Raw genomic sequence first — 21,753 nt, 5'->3', positions numbered from 1 at the left:
AGCAACATTGCCACTAGGAGTCCAAGGTGAATCGGAATATGCATGAGAGTCCCTCTGCTCCTGAGTCCTGGTCCTGTGTAGGGCGCAAGATCCTTTGACGTCACAGCGCTGGTTCTAAGGAGAACAATTTCAGAAGCGGCACATTCCTGGTCACCCTGGTTTCAGAGTTGATAAAATGGCTCAGGTTTGCATGGGTGGTGTGAGGATTTTAAAGATTCTTATAATTATCTTTCGCCAGCTTTTATTGATCTGTCATGTTTACAATGTGCCAGTCTCTATTCTAAGCACTCCAAATGTATTAGCAATCTAATGCAACCTAGTTAAGGAGCCCTGGGGCCAATGGTAGGGAGCCCCGGTTGCCTAGTGGTTATGCATTGGGGCGCTCACTGCAAGTTTAGCAGTTCGAAACCACCACCCCCTCCAAGGGAGAAAGGGTTGCTACACCTGTAAAGAGTTGCAGCCCTGGAACCTCACAGGAGCAGTTCTGCCATGTCCTATTGGGTCACTATGAGGTGGCATCGACCCGATGGCAATGAGTTATATTTCTGTCCACTTTCTTAGTTTTGGTAGGCCTGACATCACCAATACTAGTCTCCTTTCTCTTTTTAAACAGGTGGGGCAAGGTAGGCCCCTTGCGGACCAACTAATTGATTGATCAATAGCTAGAGAGTGGCTCATAGTACATCCAGCTTTTTAACATGGAACGGTGATGTTGCCATGTCTGGCAGAGAGGATGGAAAGGTGTTATTAGAACAAGTCGGAAATGAGCCTTGCTCCTTTATCTCAAATTCCCAAGTTTTTCTTGAATCCTATCTGTCTTCTGCACGTTCTCCACACTTTTATCCTGTAATTTATCTAACCGTTGCGGAGTTCTGCTCCGCTCCCCTTCCACTCCTAAAGTAAAACTAGGCCTGGCCACGACTCAGAAATATGGGGTTGAAGGTAGAGATAAATTGAACTGCTTACTATCTCTTATTATTGAGTCTTAAAGGAAGACCAGCGGTTCTCAACCTTCCTAATGCCTCGACCCTTTCACACAGTTCCTCGTGTGGGGGTGAACCCCCAACCATAACATTATTTTCGTTGCTACTTCTTCACTGTCGTTTTGCTACTGTGATGATCAGGCGACCCCTGGGAAAGGGAGGGGGTGGAGACCCACAGGTTGGGAAGCGCTGCCATTCCGCCTCCATTTGGACTCAAGAAAGAGCAGCACTGCCCCTGTGGGTTTCCTAGGCTGTAAATCCTCTCAGCAGCGGAGCGGACAGCCTCCTCTTTCCCCGCGGCGCGGCCGGAGGGAACCCCCCCTAGGCCGCCAAAGGGTGGAGGCGAAAAGAGGCGTGAGGTGAGGGTGGGGCTCGAAGACTGGCGAGGTTTGGCCAACTGCGGCAGGAGGGGGGAAAGTGGGGTCTCCGGGTTTTACAGGCAGGAAATGTCAAGGCGAAGCGCTGGAGTCACGGCTCAAGTCGATGAAAGGGCCCGTTCTCGAAGCCGACCCGGCCCCTCCCTGGGGGGTGGCGGCGCCCTTTTCAGCCGAACGGAGCCCCGCTCTCGGCCGTCTGGGCGTGGCTTTGTCCCCGGCGCCAGGGCCTTCCCCGTGAGGCACCCGGGGTCCCTTCCCGCGACGGACGAGCCCACGCTCCGCGGCCCGTGGCGCCCCCCGAGCTCCGCCGCGCTGGCAGGGGGCGAAGGCGCGCGCGTGCGGCGCGGAGCCAGGCGCCCCTCGCTCTGCGTCACTCCCCGGGGCCCCCATTGGGAAGCCCCGCGCGGCCGCGGGCCGCGAGCGTGCGTTACGTGCCCCCGCGGCGTGACGCGCGCGCCGCACCGGGGCGGACGCACGGGCTGCGCCGCGGGAGGCGCGCGCGCCGGGGGGCGGCGTGCGGGCGGAAGTCGGGAAAGGAGAAAGGAAAGGGAGACGCCGCTGGGGGCGGCGCCGCGCGGGCGGGCCGGGAGACCCGCGGGAAGACCCCGCCTCCTGCCCCGCCCCCTCTGCTGGGGATGGAAGTGACGACAGCAGCCCGAGAGGTCACTTCCTGCTGGGGTGGATGAGGAGGAGCCGGAGACGCCGCGGCGGAGAGCGGACCGCAGACGGACCGTGCTGGGGAGAGGTGAGTCCCCGTCTGTCCGCCCGCGCGCGGCCCCTCCGGACGGGCCTCGCCGACCGCGGTGAGGTCGGTGTCGCGGAGGGCTGGACCTTCCTCCGGCCGGGAACGCTGCCAGCCGGGCCTCTCCCAGCGCGAGGGGCGGCGGCAGGAAGGGGGGCCCCTGGCTGAGGGTCGACGGGGACCCAGGGCTGCGTGGGTGCCGCGGCCCCGGAGCGCCTGGGCCAGGGCGTGGGGGCGCTCCGGCCGGCCGGCCGGCCAGCGGCGAGGAGACGAGGAGGGCAGCGTGAGCTGGGAGCCGGCGGCGAGGCGGAGACCGCGGCTCCCGAGGGTGCGTGGCTCCCGGTGCGGGGCAGGGTCGCGCAGGAAGGCGGGCCGGGAGCCTGGAGTTGGCGGAGTTGGGGCGAGGGGCCCCCCTGGGACCCAGTGGCCTCCGAGTGAAACTGTGATCGGCTTGCCCTGGCGCCGGCGGGGGGCGGGCGCTGTGTGGGGGAACCGGGGCGCCGGGCTGTTGGAGGATTCCTGGGCAGGTTGTCGTGGCGTTTGCACCCCAGACGGAGGCTGGGTGGTTGAAGGGCATTCCTGCGGGGGTGGCACCGGCCTGGCGGTCCCTCGGAGCGGTCCTGGAGTCGAGAGTCCTGGGCCGCTTCCTGGAGCCGTGGGGAAATCCGTGTTTTCCTCCTTCATTGTCACTGAAATGGGAGCAGCCGCAGAGGAAGCTCCTGCCTTGTTATTGTGTGGCGTGAGTGTGTTTGTTTTCATTCCTTTGGGATACGGATCTCGGCCTCCCCTGCCCCCTGTGGTTTTACGAGGCTGAAACCTTGCCGATCTCCTTCGGGTGTATGAATGGGGGGTGGGGGCGGGGTGGTAAAAGATCAAAAAGAATCCTAGATTCGGCGAAATTTGTGACGATTAAGAATTTTCCTGCGCTTTTCTGCACCCCACCTTGGGGCTACGGAAGCACCTACGTGCCCCCACCAGATTCCAGCCTGCCGATGAGGGTGCTGCGAGCCTGGCACCAGCCCTGTGGAATTCTGAGGGGAGATCGGCCTCTCTCCTGCTTCCCTCCTCGCTCCTTTTTCGTTGACGGGCACCGAGTTGTTTGCTGCAGGGAACAGGAAATTTATTGAGGAGCTGTAAATCTGGCTGAAATCAATTCAGATTGCAGGAGGATTCCGGCCATTTATTTAGTCAGAAGACTGTGAAATGCCTGCGCCTTCTGCCCCCACACACAACACGATTTGTCAAAGTGAGCGTGTCTTTTTCATTTTCTTCCCCTACAAACGATTTTTGGGCCTGTGTGTGTGTGTTTCTAGTATAGAGTGACTGTACATGAGGTGTGTTTACTTCCTGTATCCCAGGGTATTTTTCAAGGGGGAGGGGGAGCCATTTTCTGACGGGGAGGAGTTTTTCTTCTCTGGGCTCCCATAATTCCGTAAAATAAAATCAGATGTTCATTCTTCAGTGGGAATCAGATGGATTTGGATCTTCCCCTCAAACACACACCCCTCCCCTTATTTCTTTCTCTCTTTTTTTTTTTTTTTGTAAAACTGGTACATCTGAGTGAACTCAGGCTTGTGTATCTTGGCATCTGGGCCTGTCTAGTAATAGAAGACAAACTGTTTGACTTGTTTTGGCTGCCTTTTTGGACCCGTTTTCATTGTAGCCTTCCTCTTTTACGTTTGAAGGGCTGGTCAGGCGGAAGAAAGCAAATATTAAAGACTGTGTTTATAGTTCGTGGTTTCAAGTCAGGTGAGAGATAATTAAGGCTTTTGAAGGCCGATGACCTGAGGACCATCATTTGATGATTTGGGGATTAGCAGTTTGGAGGTGACACGTTTGAAAGAGAGGGTTGTGTAATGAAAGAAAGGTAGGGAAAGGCTACCAGAAAACCTTGGGTGTTTAGTAAATGGCATCTTAAAATCATTGTGATGGCTTGTGTCTTTCAGCAGGCGGGTGAAAATGAAAGCAGGCTGTAGCATCGTGGAAAAGCCAGAAGGAGGTGGAGGTGAGCAGAAGTTCATCATTTCTGATCTGCCTAGAATGTTCCTTAGTGGCTCCTGTTCCCTTGAGGCCCTTGGGCTCTGTTCACCAGTGCCCAGCTGTGACTGACAACCTGGTGCTTGTTGGGTGGGATGGATGCAGCTAGGACATTTGTAGGCTTGGGTTCCTATGGATAATGTATTTGTTATGTCTGTTCTACAAGCCTTTGTGCCAAACTCTAAAGTCTCTTTACAATTCAAGCCACAGTTTCAAATTGGGGCCAAAATTCAGCTTTATTTTCCTGAAACACTAATTTCCCTTTTTCACATGTTACCTTTTGGAACTTTTCACGCCGTCATGGAAAGTAGGTGTGGGCCTCAGTAGCACATGAAAGGGTGTAAGAATGGATAGGACACCTGGTGCTTCTGCTCTGTGCTATCAGATTTAACAACTGCCACTAGAATGGATAACTTACTTGTGCTTTCCTCGCCCCTGTTGTGGTTAGCCCAAGCTGACTGAGAGAGTGTTGATGGCATGTTTGCAAAGCTCTCTAGAGATTCTGAGCAATGGAATGTGAAGACAGGGTGCTGGTATGTATGTACCTAGCTCCCGGCTACCTTAAACTTGCCCTTTTCACAAATTAAAGGATATCAGTTTCCTGACTGGGCCTACAAAACCGAGTCATCCCCGGGCTCCCGGCAGATCCAGCTGTGGCACTTCATCCTGGAGCTGCTCCAGAAGGAAGAGTTTCGCCATGTCATCGCCTGGCAGCAGGGAGAGTACGGGGAGTTTGTCATCAAGGACCCAGACGAGGTGGCCCGCCTCTGGGGCCGCAGGAAGTGCAAACCGCAGATGAATTATGACAAGCTGAGCCGGGCCCTCAGGTGAGAGAAGGAATCCTTGTATTCTTGGTGTTAGCAGACTGGCAGGAGACTAAACATTTTGGTGAAGGTTAGATTAAAAGTGTATCAGGTGATAAGAGACCATGCTATCTAAGGGAATAACGTGTAGCTTTCCAGTGGGAATCGAAGAGCGGTTGGATCTAAGCGGCACAGGCAGGCATAGAAGAAGAAAAGGCCTATCTTAGGTTATCTGTGGGAGGGATTTCCAACATGGTTGGCACTGAATCCTGACAGACAGCCGATTCTCCTTTGTAGTGGGCGAGAGTAAAGGTAAAACATGGATTGGAGCTCATTTATAATCTAAAGGAGTATTAGTGCAGACTTACAGAATTTCTGTTCTTTAGGCTCCCCTGGAAGAAACTAGAAGGGTGAAGGAAACACAGGAGGAGAGCTGAGAGTTGGCTCACGGAATGGCATTAGCTTAGCCGGTCAGAAACTACGTCTGTGAAGGACATCTGTCAGTCCATAGATTACTTGACTGTGTGACGCCCTCCAAAATGTACAGTGATTGATCACTATCTGCTCTCTCCATGTCTCTTTCCCCCTTGTCAGAGTCTTTACATCTTATATCCTTTAGCCCCCTGGAAGGTCATCTGTGACCTGCACTGCTAAAGACTCCAGTTACCTTGACATTTCCCTGCCTTTCTTCAACACCCTGGGTATAAAGTAAAGCTGTGGTCTTGCGTCCCTTTGAATTTTTGACGGTGAAGCAAGCTGAGGGAGCTGGCTGTTATTTTCCAGACCAGGGTATACTATTGTTTGACCTGCCACCATAAACACTCCTACATTCCCCTGTCTGTGCCTTGAGCGTAGGCCTCAAGACTAGCCACATCAGGTCTCTCAAGAGATTTGTGTGCCCCCTCTTGGGCAGGCAAAGCAGAAAAGAGAAACTCCTCAGCAGTAAGTGACCTACAGTGAGAAGAGGAAGGAAATGGATTATAGAATTGAAATTGTAGCACGATGGAGAAGAAAGGCGATTGGATCTGGCATAGGTGATAGATAACTTTGCAGAACTCTAGCCAAACTTAACTGAAAATTGGCTGGGAAAAGCAAACTCCTAGCTCTCCCAGTCGTAACCTGAGGATCAGGCAGCCAAAGAAAGATGGTGATGTTTGTGATACTTAGATCAAGAATTGCTGGTCCTAGTGGTTACCTACATGTATCAAAAACTTGATAACCAGAAGATGAATTAATACGCGGTCCTCTTTTTACAGATACTATTACAACAAGAGGATCCTTCATAAAACAAAAGGCAAAAGGTTTACTTACAAATTTAACTTCAACAAGCTGGTGATGCCCAACTACCCATTCATCAACATTCGATCCAGTGGTAAGATGCAAACTGTCTTGGTGGGGGATGGATTTTGAATGGGGTAAGGAGATCTTGGAAACCCAAAGGCCAGTATGTTTAAGAGGATTTTAGAAAACCTCAGTAATTGATCTCTTGAGTTGCCTCAGTGTTCTTGATCAGGTTTCCATTCATGTTCTAAAAGGGGAGTAATAAGCTATTGAGATAACTTACCAAGATAAATTTGTTTGTTTACTTGGTTTCCTTTTCTGCATATTGGTGCCCTGGTGGCACAGTGGATTAAGCTTTGGCCTGATAGCCTGGGGTCAGTTCTGCAGGAGAAAGATAAGGCTCTGATAGAGATTGAGAGTCTGGGAAACCCTGGGTAGCAGTTCTGCTGTGTCCTGTAGGGTGGTGGCAGTGGGTTCATGTATGTTGTTGTTCATAATCTCTTAGATAGCATTTCACTCTCCTTGGAAAATGCCATTCCATAGGTCTGTGTTGATCTTGACACTGGGGATTCAGTGTTAACACCCCGCCCAGTGACTCCTTTCATACAGGAGAGCCTATTTCCACAAACACTTCCGATTTTCTGTGAAACCAGCAGCTCTCTTATCAAGTGAATATCATCAAAACCACAGCATCCTCGATCAGAGAAAGGAGCTTCATGTGTTTGCTGTGAAAAGCAGTGTCTTTTTTTTTTTTTTAGCAACGTCTTTTCTTTGATCTGTACCAATGAGTCCTCAGAGAACAAGGCTCTGGGGTTACATGACCTCTCCCCAAACACAGCAGGGCTTCCCCCCACCAGACTCGCTTGCTTAGGCTTTCCGCTGCAGCTCTTCAGAGAGGTTTTATGTCTGTCTCCATACAGAAGGCAGTCTCTTAGACTGCCTTAGAAGGCTGTTTATGATTTTTAATGTGATTCATTCCCCCCCCACCCCCCAAAAAGGGTTGTATTTAACTGTCCTGACCAATCTGTCAATACACTGCTTTTGTTACACTGTGTGTTAAGCAAAGAAAAAGTCCAACCTGATTCTGCAGACTACAACTCAGAGAAATTGAAAGAAACCTGAAAAATTAGAGTGGGGGTGTGGCCGAGAGAATATAATGTGAGATCTATGGTAGATATGTAATTACTACACAACAAGTTAGGGCAGTTTTAGGTTGACTCTGCTATCATTACAGTTCCCTCTCTCCTCCTGTGACCACTCCCTCCTGTCCCTGGGGCATGCATTTAAAAAAAATGGTATTGGAATGCATCTCTCTAATTACAACCTGTTTTCTTTCCTGGTGCCTGGGGGAGAGGCGTTAGGAAATCAAGCCTGTTCCAGCCACTGGAATCTTGTTTCCTCTCTTTCTCACTCTTGCCGCCCACCCCCTTGCTTACCCAGGAGAGGGCTTGGGATTGAGATTGGATTCTAGATGGATGTGCCAGTAATGTTGAATGTATCTGTTCCACACAGCACATGGGCACACCCCAGAAAGGGGCCTAATTCAACGTCATCGTCTGTCTTTAGCCCTTTTGTGTCTGTCAAAGCCTAAATGGCTGTCCGGGCTCTTGGACAACCTGGAATGGGACATCCATCAGCACTTAAGAGTCAAGTGCTGTCAACATTTCCAAAACAATTTCTTTCTACTTGGTGGCAACATATGTACAAGTGTGCTTAGTATGATGAATTGTTAATAAAATTTGTAAGAGCCCCCCCCAATAAAATGATTACGTAAAAAGTCAAGTGTTTTTTAAGAGCAGTGAAATCTGGATCCTCACTCTCAAGACTCTCAATGTAGACGTCTAACAACAGTAGAGGCCTCAGAGGGCCCGAAGGCTGCTAAACTGACTTTGATCTGTAACTCAGCTGAAGATTTTAATCAAAAAGTCAAAGCGAAGGAAGAGCAGTTTACATTTCTTTTAGGCATACTCTTTGGTTGGATCCAAAATTATCATAGAGGACTTAGGTCCAGCTAAGCCAAGGGTGGTTTTGTTTTATTTAGGCCAGGGTTTGTTTGTTAGGGTTTAGGTGAAAGTTTATGAAGACAAAGGAATGTAACTTTTACTGTGCCGAGGGAGATAGCCATTCAACCTCCCAGCCCTGTAGAAATTTGTCTTGATAACTACATTTCACAAACGATAAAATTAGGGTTGGAGGAGGGTGAAGTCAAAGATTGATCAAGGTGGACTGAATATAGTTATCTATTGAGCAGTTTCTCAGGCCACAGTTCCTGAGATTAGCTGTAGAGATCTAACTTGTATTAGACAGATGGGATGTCCCTCCCAGGGATTGAGAGTCCTTCCTTGGTCCAGTGGATGATGAGTTAAAAAACTGAAAAGACAAAAACAAAAAGATTTCGAATTTCCCTCAGAAAACTTCAGTTGAACAGGAAAGATTAGATACACATGGTTTAATAAAATAAGGGACTGATAAACACTAAGAAATGGTGCTATGTAGATTGAGATCTGGGGGCCAGAGGATCTAGAGAGATAGAGTGTTTAAAATGAAAACAGTGCTAATTGTCATATAACCAGGAAACACAGATGTTTATATTCTTTCCCTTCCCCTCTAACCCTGCTCACTGGGCTAGATCACTTAACCTTTGGATAGTGTCGTGTGAACAGCACTCTACTTACAGCACCTCATTTCATCCTTAAAAGAGTCCTATAAACTGTTCTTGAATATACGCTTGAATGTTCACTTAATGTTTGTGCTAAGAGACATTGGGAAACTAGATGGTGCTGGCGATGAAATGGTTACCTGTCAGGATGGAGGCAGAACAGAACAGGGCAAGAATGAGCCCAAGGCCTCACCGCTGGCACCCCTTGTGGCTTTTCTTTTGTTTTAAAGCTTCGAACCCACCTTCAGAGACACTGGGGGGAATAAAACAGTGACTATTTCTGAATTCATCAACTGTTAACGTTTCACCATATTGCTGTAGCTCTTTCTAACTTCCATGTACTTTTCTGTCTTTGGAGATGAAATTGCAGACATAGGAAAGTCCCGCCCTGTGGACTTGAGCATGTATCCACTGAGAGCAAGGACATACTCCTCTGTAGCCACAACACCTTTATCGCACTAGAACTTTGACACTGTTCTAATAATAAAGACTCCATAATCAAACGGCATACTCACCCAACTGATGACATCTTTATTTGTGAACCGTGAATATTATTTACTAAATATTCCTTTATTTTAACAAATACTTAGTAAAATCTGCTTTAGGGCTCATAATGTAACAATTGTTCTTGGTATTCCCATCTTTCAGATAAGGAAGCAGATGCGTTTGATAAGTAGTTGTCCAGAGTCCCACCGTTAATGAGTTGGGGGCCAGGCTTGTAAACCTACACAAAGTCATTGTTTTCTAGCCAGAGAGGAAAGGCTACCGCTTGTGACGTATGTAACGGGCCACCAGAGGGAAAGTGCCAGAACTGAGATTCAAACCTCGGGTTTTTAACTGTTCTCTTATTTTATAATAGCTCCTTGGAGGTGGGCTTCTCCAAAGCAGTGGTGTTCAGGTGTCTTTTCAGCAGCGAAAAAATGACGCAGAAATAAAACCTTCAATTTGGTAGCTCGACAAATGCAATAAAAGTAGGCTACTCCAGTTCATGAGAGGCTAGGGGACCAGAGTTCTACCGTACCCGCGTTGCTCCTGCATCTCACCTTCCTCTCTTCCTACTCACGTCACTTTATTCTATCTCCTCTTTGCAGATTTGCCTTGATTAATGAGTTTGCAGATTGCACCTGAGCATGAATGAACGCTGAGAAACACTAATCCAAAAAGAAACTACTACTTTTAACCCAAGTATTCCTCAGATGGTTAGGACACGTGATCCTCCATCCCCAGATTATGTTTACACATCCTTTCAGGAAAACACTTGGAAGTGTTCTGGGTGCTTTTTTGCTGTGTTGTTTAGGAAAGGAGTCCATAAGTACCGCAGAGTAGTTTTCTTCAGAGCACCAGTTTGGGAGATGTTGCTGTGGGACACGGCCCTCTATCCCCGGTGTCTAGAAAGCCACCGTCTTACACATACCAGCCCAGCCGCCATCCTGTCTCAGGATGAGTCCATTCCAACAGGGAGGAAGGGAGCCGTTGATTGGGAGCCATTCCCAGCCACACCATGGCACATGCACCGCTTTCGTTTCCTCCTAGACTTCTAGACATTACTTGGGGCTTTTTTCTTCTCCCATAGATGTGTCAGTGATAAAGATGCCCACACCTCCCATGATCCCCTTAAGGTGTTTAGATAACAAACCTTTCTCCTGCCTTTTTTGATCAGAAGGGCCTTTGGGGCAGATTGGGAACTTGTGAGCCCCTGAAGTCGCGTGCTTAAATGTTAGTGTACAAATTCGGGCAAGGCCGCTACAGGTCCTAGATTTTCTCCCACCTCTCCGTTGCCTAACAAACGGTGGGAAAGGAGATCACCGTATATCATTTGTTTGAAGAATATATATTTGGAGGCTTCAGGGGTGTTTTTGATTCAAATCTTCACGTTATAACTGTATGTCAGAAATGATAAAAAGATATGTCATACAGTGTTAACAACTGTTATACAAATTTTTGTTTTTGCTCTTGGGTATTTTAAGTCTGCTTTACTAAAATCCGGGCTTGTTCTTGTGTTCTGTGCGATCTTAGAGTAGAGCTTTGGTATTTTGTTGCATTGATAGGAAAATAGCCAAAATTCCCAAAACCAGGAAAGACTATTTGCAAAGCCAAAAGCTGCAAATGAAATGAGTGATTGAAGATACAAAGTGGAAGACAGAAGGCATTTTAAAAAGCCCTTTATTCATTCCGCTAATGTTTATTGAGTACCTAATTGTTATGCTCTGGACTGTTGAGAATCCAGGTAACAAGAGCAAGCCCCTGCCCTCATGGAATTATATTTCAGACTTTAGATCAGGGGTCCTCAAACTACGGCCCGCGGGCCACATCCAAGGACATTTATCTGGCCCAACGGGCGTTTTTGCCCCGTTTGTTTTTTTACTTCAAAATAAGATAGGCACAGTGTGCATAGGAATTTATTCATCGCTTTTTTAAAAAAAACAAAAAACTATAGTCCGGCCCTCCAACGGGTCTGAGAGACAGTGAACTGTCCCCCTGTTGGAAAAGGTTGAGGAGCCCTGCTCTAAATAAGCAAGTAGGTCTGAGGACTATGAAGACCAGAAAATGAGCAAGAGGCTAAAGAATGGAAAGGTGGCCACGAAACTGAGTAGAAGAAGCTGAGCATTTGTTGCTAGGAAGATAGAGAATTGTGGGGTGCATTCCGCCTGGAATGCTGGTTTCCTGTTGCCACTAAACATTTTCCCGCTGAACAGTTTCCTGTTAGAGTTTCCTGTTGCTACTCAACAGTGTGCACCTACGTTGCATAAGTGAAGATGGGGGCGGTGAGTGGCCAGACCTCTGATGCAGCCTTTTGTCCTTTCCGCCATCACAGGTGTGGTCCCCCAGAGTGCTCCACCAGTGCCAACAGCCTCCTCCCGCTTCCATTTCCCGCCCCTGGACTCCCATTCGCCAACTGGTGATGTGCAGCCTGGCCGCTTCTCCACTAGCTCCCTAACGCCTTCTGCTCAAGAGCCTTTGGGTGATGGCCCTGACAGGAAGGCAGAGCTTTCGGAGCTGGAGGATGGTTCAGCCACTGACTGGCGTCGCAGCATGGATCTCATGTCTTCCCGGAATGCGGTTGGTGGCGGAGGGATTGGCCATCAGAAGCGCAAGCCTGACATCATGCTTCCTCTGTTCTCTAGGCCGGGGATGTACCCTGACCCCCACAGCCCCTTCGCTGTCTCTCCGATCCCTGGCCGTGGAGGTGTCCTCAATGTCCCCATTTCACCAGCCCTCTCTCTAACGCCCACCGTCTTCTCCTATAGCCCGTCACCAGGCCTGAGCCCCTTCACCAGCAGCTGCTTCTCCTTCAACCCTGAGGAAATGAAACACTACCTTCATTCACAGGCCTGTTCTGTGTTCAACTACCACCTGAGCCCCCGGACTTTCCCCCGGTACCCAGGGCTCATGGTGCCGCCCCTGCAGTGCCAAATGCACCCTGAGGAGTCCGCCCAGTTTTCCATCAAGCTGCAGCCTCCACCAGTGGGACGGAAGAACCGGGAGAGGGTCGAAAGCAGTGAGGAACCTGCACCTGTCAGTGCTCCCACCTCAGCCCCCACGCCCCCAAGAATTAAGATGGAACCTGCTTCCGAGAAGGATCCAGAAGGTCTCCGGCAGTCTGCCCGAGAGAAGGAGGGGCGCACTCAGGAGGAGGGCGCTGTGCTGGGCAGGACCATGGACGAGGAGAAGGGTGCCATCTTTGCCCGCCCGACTGCACCTCCTGTCTGGCCCTCTGTACCTGTGAGCACCCCAAGTGAAGAACCCCTAGAGGTGACTGAAGACAGTGAGGACAGGCCTGGCAAAGAGCCCAGCGCTCCTGAGAAGAGAGAAGATGCCCTAATGCCCCCCAAGCTCCGACTGAAGCGGCGCTGGAACGATGGCCCAGAAGCCCGAGAGCTGAGTAAGAATGGCACGTTCCCCTGGAGCGGCTCAGGACCCCGGGGCTTGGCAGCAGCCGCTGCTGACGCTTAGAACTGGAAGTGCATTGGAAGTTGTTTATACTATAATCAAATACATACATGTATTTATGTAGCAAGATTTCAGGGTGGGGTGGGAGGGAGGGAGGGAGGGCGGGCGGGGCTTAGACCGGTTTGATCATTCTAGGGGCATAGACTTGTATTTTTATGTTTGGGGATGGGAAGGGGATTTCTGTTGTAAATTGGGTGGGATATGAACACACTTTTTCCTGGTGAGTACGACATGGGAGGATATTTGACTGAAAGGAGGAGGAGCCTCCATTTCCGGTTGAGGCCTACACTTTCTGACAAGGAAACTCTCAACAAGGCCAAAATACATTTTGGTCCCGTGGTAGTTCAGGTTCCAGGCGTTGGGTTTTTTCTATAATATTTATATATGGAAAGCCATTGATGAATTTCTATTTCTCTTTTTGCTCAGAGAGACATACTTCAAAGGGAAGGGGCATGAGCAGCGAAAGACCATTAATAAGTATTTTGCCTGGAATGTTTCTTGATCATTTCTTTCAGATGAGGAATAAATCATCTCAGTCTTAACTTGGAAGGAGGGATAGCGGCTCAGATGTTGCTTTTTCTCTCCTTGGTTGTCATTGATTGGCACTTTTTCCTTTTTAAAACAACAACAACAAACTTTTCGGGAAACGTGAAACTTAATGCCAGTTAGAGGGACTGAGAAGGCACAGGAGCTGTCCATCTCTGAGTCGCTGCATTTCATGGACTGTCACCTATTACAGAAGCCATGAGGAGTTGTAAACTCTTGTTCAGGGAAGAAAGAAGAGGGCAGGAGGACAGTAGCCCAATGCCTTTAAAAACAAAGACCTTCAATTTTTCCTTTTCCATTGTGGGTTTGGAAAGCCAAACCGAAGTACGATTGTGAGCAAGCTCACTGAGAGGCGTGGCAATGTTGTTGAAAATACCTTTCCATTATGTCTGCTTCTCGTCATTTTCTGAAGTCGAGCCTTAACATGAACATTCTTTAAGTGATACGGGTCTGTCGGCATCAACCTGTAAGAAGGGCACAGACAACTTTTCAGATAACTGAGGAATGTCGAGGCATGGTTAACTGTCTAGCCAGTAGTCGTTCCCTCTTGATGTTACTGGGGTGACAGGCTGGATTATGGGGTTTGCTGGGCAGGTGATTGATAACTGAGTACACAGGCAGCGTGGGGTACAAAGAGAGAGTTGTTGGATCGGAAGGAAGAGATGGCTAGAAGCCATGGGGGACAGCCAGATGCGAGCAGGCCTGATGTGGACTGGAAGAGTGGGTGTCTGTTGTGGCTCTGGGGGGCTTGTGTTCTCATGATCAGTTGACTGTTCTACACGAGACTCCAGAGTACACATCGGGGACTTGTTTCTTCACGGGGAATTTCCTTACGACAACTTCAAAGGGACAGGAAAGTGCTGATCCCACATGAAACAAAAGCGGCCTGGGCTGGAGGCAAAGGTAAGGAAGCAGCCGCTGATCTGTGTGTGGACTATAGCTTAGAGAAGCCTGACAGCGGAAAAGGGAAACGACTCTTCCGTCGGCTTCAGGGACGGTGTCAAGGAGTTGGAGACATTCCTGGCTCCACCTTAGTCTCAGTGAACTCTATATGCAAAGATGTATTGGAAAGTTGTCTCTCAGTGGTAGGGTACATTGTTGTTTTTTTTAACTGCACTGCTTACATGCGAGAAGAGCAAAGGAAAGGTTAGCGTAGGTAAAGTCATTAGATGGCCTGGGATGGTTTAAATCCATCATGCCATTTCCTGGACATGTCCTCCCCCTTGTTGCATTCAAATCCCAGGTGTGTGACTTGCCTTTCCTCAGAAAAGCAATTCAGCCTTTCAGGCTGCCTTTGGTGGTTGTGGGTTTTTGTCCATTTCTCTCTCTGCACCTTGACTTACCTCTGAATCAGAAAGCAAGCCCAGGCAGGTGGAGGAGGGATCTCTGCTTTGGCATTGCCCGATTTAACCAGGGAGGCTCCGCTGGCCACCCTCTGTCCCCTCGAGCGGGGAGGGCCAGCAGGTGTATGAACTCAGGAATAGAAAACATGAGGCCTTTAATAGAAGCGAGGAAGAAAACTTCACAGCGCATACCTGTAACCCCCTAGAACCCAAGTGCCAGACTTAATTCCTAGATGCTGCTTCTGTTGGAACAAAAAGTCACTCCTTTTACACTTGAAGTGAATTACATACACACTCAAAATGTTCAGCTCCATGGAAAGTGTGTTTTTTACGAACTTAATCTGGTGTTTGTTTCCTTTGATTGCCATTCCACTAATAAATTGTTGGTTGGTCTGCACTGCACCCTGGGGTGGGAGGAGGTTCCCACACGGAGCCCAGCTTGTGCTTGCGCAGAAAGTGAATGGGGAATATGGTGGCCATGTTGTGTCCTGATGAAAGAGTTGGGAGGTAGTGTCTCGTCCCCATCCTCCTGGCAGCGCCTGGCACCAGCCGGGCACAAAGCCAGGCCTTTCTCTCGTCGTGCATCTCGTCACTGCCCAGCCTCAGGTGGGAAGAGGCAGGGGACCACAGTCCTGTTAACTCTTCCCCCACTCCCCCCCCTCCCCTAAACTCTGCTGTGCCAAATACTTAAAGCCTTGCAACTAAAATCTTTACATTGTACCAATCAAGAACGTGTGAAAAGTGCTATTTTTGCTCTGAGGGGAAAATGAAGGCGTCCAGCCATGCTGAGCTCACTCCCCTTTAAAACAATGGATTGAGACAATTCAAGTCCTTTGGCCCCAGTTTTTCAGCTGCATTGCATTAAACCCATCTCCCTAATGAGTAACCATTGCTGCACCCTAGTCCCCCCGTGGGCCAAGAAGCCTTCAGAAGCATTACAAGAAGTTGAATCCTGTCATTTCTCACCAAGGATAGGTAGCCACTTGGCTGTTTGTCCCTTGTTTTTTATTTATTCCATAATTATGTTTGTGCTTTATGTTTTGAAAACAGTAATGGAACATACGTTTTTATTCTTAAAAGAGAAACTTTGATCCAGACTTTGCCAGAACTGTTGCATATTTTTTTCTATCAGTTTACTTGCGGGCGGGGGTGGGGGTGGGGGTGGAAGGTGAGTTACCACTTAATTTGTTCTGAATTACTTAGGCATTCTTAGTTTAAAAATTGTGATGCAGGGATTTGTGACACATTCACATGTGAAAGATGACTTCATTGTCCGCCTGAGCAGAATAAAGTGTGTATATGTACATAAAATGTAAGTAATCTTCATTGTGCAGTGCCTTTTAGATGTTCTACTTTCTATAAAGTCTTCGATTTTTGCATATATATATTATATATATATGATGTAATGTTATAGAAATATATGTATAATATACATATTTTTCCAGGGGTATCTGATAGCTTGTATTTTGTTATGGAAGTTGAAAGAAAAAAAAGTATTTTACCTCAGAAATTAAAGTTAAATAAAAAAATTTTAAGTAATGTTTGCTGAGTGTTGGTTTTGTTCATCTGTGAGCAAGAGTGGTCGGGCCAGAGAAGCCTCCAGGCAGGGCCAGCTCAGCGTACCCTGCGCCGCTGCAGTTCAGTCGCGCAGGTGCCAACAGTGAGGCCTCGGGACAGTTGAGGCTCTGGGCCAGGGGTGCTGCCAGCTCCCAGGAGAGCCAGAGAGGGAAGCAGAATCCAAAGGCAAGTTAGGGGATTTCCTTACTCCCTGACTGCTGTGAGGGCTTGCTGAGTGTGGCAACGTCAACAGGAAGGCCACGTTCCTCTCCTTCCATCTCATGAAATGGCCCACAGCCTTATCCGTAAAGTGGGAGGGAGTTCTGATGACACTGGTATCTGTTGATGAGAACGTTCTGGAAACGGATGGCGGTACAACATTGTGACAGAGATGGATGGATGTCTTGGGCGATAGATGAGCCTATATCACAGTGGACGAGTACAGAATGAAGCTTTGTGCTCCAGTGTCTCCTTTCACAGCCCGGACTGCATAATCTGACTCCTGCTCACCTGCCCGCATCCATGCATGCACACCAGCCCTGCACAAGATAGTCCGTTGACCAGGTGCCCAGTCTGCTGTTTTCAGGGACTTTCGGGAAGACAGAGGTGCTGTGTTTACAGAGGGGAGAGCACTTGAGTCATGGGAGTTAGATAGCCTGACCAAAGCACCATTGCTTGGTCTTAACTGTCATCTGTCTGGAACGTTCTCTCTTCAGAATGCATCTAGGCTGTCCGCCCCCAGGTCCCCCTCTGGGAAGTCGCCCATGTTGGCGTCTGGGTCAGCAGCCCTCACCACCCTTGTTAGTGCTCTGCGGGTCTGCCTGCTCCTGTGCGAAGCCCGTTTCCCAGAGCCTGAGGGAGCTGGATAGATGTTCATTGAATACGTGATTAACAAAGGCCGTTGGACAGGGACGGGGAGGGGAGCAAGTTCAGAATCTAAGGCCTGGATAAGAGGAGTGGGCAGAGAGGAGGTGCTGCCCTATGCAGCGTCTTTCTGGTCACCCTTCCAGATCCCCAGCAGAGCTGAGCCAGCGTTCCTGCACCACCTGAGCAACTACCCTCTCTCCCTCCCTCCTGTCTTCAGTCTCTGCCCCTCTCTCGACAGACAGCTTCGCCCTCCCTCCTTCAAGCCTGCCTCCCCTTAGGATACACGCAGCACATTACTCAAAGGCACCGGCTCGCAACCTGTGGGTCGTGACCCCTTTGAGGTCGAATGACCCTTTCACAGAGGTCACCCGATTCATAACTAACAAAATGACAGTGATGAAGTAGCAACGACAATAATGTTATGGTTGGGGGTGGAGGTCACCACAGCATGAGGAACTGTATCAAAGGGTCGTGGCATTCGGAAGGTACAGAGCCACTGCTCCAGGAAAATGTGGGCAAGGGGTCAATGAGCTGAGATCATAAAGAGTCCAACCCCCTAAAGGATTCTCTTCTGGCTTCCCATTTTCTACCACACCTGCAATTCGAGACAGCCCTGAGGCCTGGCTGGGCTTTCCCAGGCCTGCGCCCTACCTAGTCTCAACTTGGCTCTAGCGTCACTCACCTGCAAACCTCCGAGAGCAGGTGCTCTCAGACATGCCCTCCTCCAACCCTGCCTCTCCTGTCCCTACTCCTGCTTCTCTCCCTCCAAGAAGCTGGAGGACTGACACCCCCATGGAAGGAAGATACCAGCAACTGGTTCCAATCCCCTGATCCCACTCTCCCATTTCACCCTCTCAGACCCTGGGTGGTCTACAGACCTGCACGGTGCCTTGGTTCCCCGTTTTATGGAGGGAACCATTGAATGAGATGCACATAAAAGCATTTAGTCCTCAAAAAGGTAGGCTTGGTGCCTTCCCTGCCCCCCGCCCCCAAGAGGAGGTAAGTACTATGATCTCTGTCTTCTAGGTGAGAAAAAAAGAGGCCCAGGATGGGTACGTGAAAGACTACCCTAGAAACAAAAAGAAGTCTCCCAGCTCTGCACCACAGCCTCTTCACTGCCTTGGTTCTACGCTTGTTTCACAAGCGCGTCTCCCTCCCAGCCTCTAAGGATCCAGTGCACAGAATCAGGGTGGCAGGGCTGTCGGGGGGGGGGGGGGGGGGGAGACAACCCCGGGGGGGACAACCCCGTCCTTGTTCTTAATTGTTTCCCCAGGGATCAAGTGGCCGGCCCCAATCTGGAGCTTTGCAACTGTGCCAAGCGCCCAGGAAAAGGGAAGCAAGTGCTTGTCTGGAAGCTGGCGACTGGTGGGCACATGGTGCCAGGGTCCGACGGGTTCCAGGCAGGGCTGCAGGGGCCGACAGCAAGATAAAGAGCAGACTCCAGAGGAGCCTGCCCAGAATGCCCACGGCCTTGGATGAGGCCTGACCACACCACAAGCTCAACCGACAAAGAGCCTGGGCCTGGACTGTGTCACCGGGAGAGAGCCTGCTGTCTCCATCCCCCAGAGGCAGGATCTGGCATCTGGTGTCAGCCGATGGATGCAGCCCAAGCAGTGACCGAGATAGGGACAAGAAGGTGTGGAACCCTGCAACAGCAGCTCTCTGCCCGCCCCAGGTCCCCCCCACCCCCACCCCCGACTGTAGCTTGGCTACCCGCTGCCCCCACTGCCACAGAATCAAGACTCCTTCTGCGTTTCAAAATGCGAAGGGCCTTCAAGGGTGGCTTTCGCTCTCTGGCCTCTCCGCTGGGTGGGAGAAAGGCTGGGAGACCCTCCAGAGGAGTCAGTCTTGATGCCGAAACTCCAGCTTCTGGCTAGTTGCAGGGTGTCATGAAACCCTCTTTCTCCTTTGCCCCTGGAGTTCTCAAAGGGCAGAAGCAGCAGGGGGTGAGAGACGGAGGGGATGGGGTTGGAACCTGCTGAGGGTCTTGAGACTAAGGAGTCCTCTTTGTATTGTACTTGCCCTCTCACCGAGGAACTAGAAGGCAGGGAGAGGGGAAAACCGAGTCTGGTGGGTATCAGTCAATCTTCAGATCAGAGAAGCGTTAGGGCTTTTATCTCCCACTCCTGGGCCACCCACCAGAGCAACGGCTGTGGAGGTCTTTGACTGGCTCAGATGGGGGTGGAGGGGCTCTTTATATGCCCACCTTAAAACCGAAAACACCGCTCACCCATTCTTTGTCATTCCATTAACTTGCTTGGCCCACATAGCACCTTCTGCTAGAGGGACTCTTGTGATCCCGTTTTGCGGATGAAGGAGGAAGACAGACTTGTGACCCTGGGCAATTTACTGACCTTCATGGGGCTTTTCCACCCCCATCTGAGCTAGTCAAATATCTCCACCGAGCCCTCCTTAGCAGCCGGGCGACGAAGGAAGGTGGGCAAATTGGAAGGCTCTGATCCCCATTCCAGTACGCCCTCCCACAATGCCGCGCATGCCCTTCATCTCCTAGAAAGCTGTGACTGTCCCTATTATGTGGAATTTACAGTGTGGACCCAGGCAACCAGGACCTCAGGTATCCCACCATCCTGGGGAAATTCCCACCATCCTCCCTGATTCTCCTTCTGGGAGAAGGCAGAGCCACAGAGCTCCTCTAAATCCAGCAGTCCCAGATGCACAGTGCCCTGCGTCATCGGGACCCAGTTTCCTCTTCCCAGTGTCTGGCATATAGGACATGCTCCAACACCACGTCTTGACCCTGTCTGTTCCTGTGGCATCCATCCCAACTCAGGGCGACTCCGTGTGCTTCAGAGCGGACCCACACTACAGGATCTGCCTGGGTAGATTCAAACTGCCAGCCTTTCAGGTAACAGCCAGCACGTCACCATCTGCACCACCCAAAGACTCCCTACCAAATGCTCCAGGAAGGAGTAATTGTGTTTTATTATCAGTAAACAAACAAACCAAGCCCCTTGATGTTAATTCCATTCTGACTCAGAGTGACTCTAAAGGACTGCCCCATCTTTCTCTGGCTGAGCAACGGGTAGGTTTGAACTGTTGGCCTTTCAGTTAGCAGCTGGGCTGCTTTAACCACTGTGTCACCAGGGCTCCTTTTATGACCAATCAATCAGAAACCCACTGCCATCGAGTCCATTCTGATCCACATCGTCCAAGACTCAATCTTCACAGGAGTAGACAGCCTCATCTTTCTCCTTTAAAGCACCTGGTAGGTGTGCTAGGATAGACTAGAGAAGCAAATTCCTAGACAGAGGTGTATCAGAAAGAGGTGTATCAAGTGGCCATCTAGCTGAGAAGCAACAAAGCCCACATGGAAGAAGCACACCAGCCTGTGTGATCTCAAGGTGTCAACAGGATCAGGTATCGAAGAAAAAAATACCATATCATTGTGAATGAGGGGGAGTGTGGAGTGGGCAGGTGGACATCCCCTTACAGAAGGATCGTCGGGAGGAGGCAAGCCAGTCAGGGTGCAGTATCGCACCGATGAAACATACAACTTCCCTCTAGTTCTTTAATGCTTCCTCGCCCTCCCCCCCACTATCACGATCCCAATTCTACCTTACAAATCTGGCTGGACCAGAGCATGTACACTGGTAAAGATAAGAGCTGGAAACACAGGGAATCCAGGACAACTAAACCCTTCAGAATCAATAATGAGAGTAGTGATACCAGGAGGGTAAGGGAAAGGTGAGGGGAGAAAGGGGAACCGATCAATGATCTATATATAACCTCCTCCCTGGAGGACGGACAGCAGAAAAGTTGGTGAAGGGAGATATTGGTCAGTGTATGACATGCAAAAATAATTTATAAATTATCAAGGTTTCATGAGGGAGGAAGGGAAGGGGGAAAATGAGGAACTAATACCAAGGGCTCAAGTAGAAAGAAACTGTTTTGAGAATGATGGCAACAAATGTGCTTGACATATGGATGTGGTAAGAGTTGTATGAGCCCCAATAAAATATTTTTTAATTAACAGAAGCACATTAATAACAAAGCTAGGTGAAGTCAGGTATTTTTCTCATATGTATATGGATAAATTATTCCTTTGCAGTAAACTCATCCAGGAACATTTTTTTTTAAAGAGTAAGGTTTCTATACAAGAGCAACTGAGTATTTAGAACACATCCCAGCCTCATCCAGATCAAGTCCTTCAGTCCGATATTAGCCCATATGTCCGATACCAATCTATAAAGTCCTCTTCTGACTCATAAAATACCTGCAATGATGCTGCATGCAGAGAGATCACAGGCCAGTGGGTGCAAAGTCTTGTGGATCCAGTGGCGGTGGAAGCATCAGCGCTGGCATGGGTCTCCACGTGGCTTCTCCAGTTTCCAGGGCACAGTGCCATGTGTCTTAGCAGCTGCAATGTCTCTCTGGGAGTAAGCAGAGAGAGAGTGAGAGAGTCTCTCCTGCCTCCAAGGAGGAAATTCAGGAATTCCCTGAATTCTCAGGAGAAGGCCATGCCCACACAGAGGTCTCATTGGCTATGATCCGATTGACAGACTAGGCTCCACCCTTCACTCTTAATCCTCTCAAGTCCCACATTGACACCATATGATATAACTACCACAGTAGGCTTGAACCACCAA

At 49.7% G+C, this 21,753-nt stretch overlaps 1 protein-coding gene across 2 annotated transcripts; it reads left to right on the top strand.

Moving 5' to 3' along the window:
- The first annotated feature begins 1,999 nt into the window (after window positions 1-1,999).
- On the top strand, window positions 2,000-12,906 carry LOC142461705 (ETS translocation variant 3). 2 transcript variants are annotated; one of them, XM_075563636.1, is made up of 5 exons: window positions 2,000-2,105; window positions 4,049-4,107; window positions 4,729-4,966; window positions 6,199-6,314; window positions 11,698-12,906. In XM_075563636.1, exons 2-5 carry the CDS (start codon window positions 4,062-4,064, stop codon window positions 12,834-12,836), a joined length of 1,539 nt encoding a protein of 512 aa, XP_075419751.1. In that variant the 5' UTR covers window positions 2,000-2,105; window positions 4,049-4,061; the 3' UTR covers window positions 12,837-12,906. The 2 variants fall into 2 exon arrangements, with proteins under 2 accessions (XP_075419751.1, XP_075419753.1); XM_075563638.1 differs by having other exon boundaries at window positions 2,019-2,105; window positions 4,052-4,107.
- The last annotated feature ends 8,847 nt before the right edge of the window (window positions 12,907-21,753 follow it).

This window comes from Tenrec ecaudatus, chromosome 1 (assembly GCF_050624435.1).
Source record: "Tenrec ecaudatus isolate mTenEca1 chromosome 1, mTenEca1.hap1, whole genome shotgun sequence".
NCBI lineage: Eukaryota > Metazoa > Chordata > Mammalia > Afrosoricida > Tenrecidae > Tenrec > Tenrec ecaudatus.
This window is presented reverse-complemented; position numbering and strand designations above follow the sequence as displayed.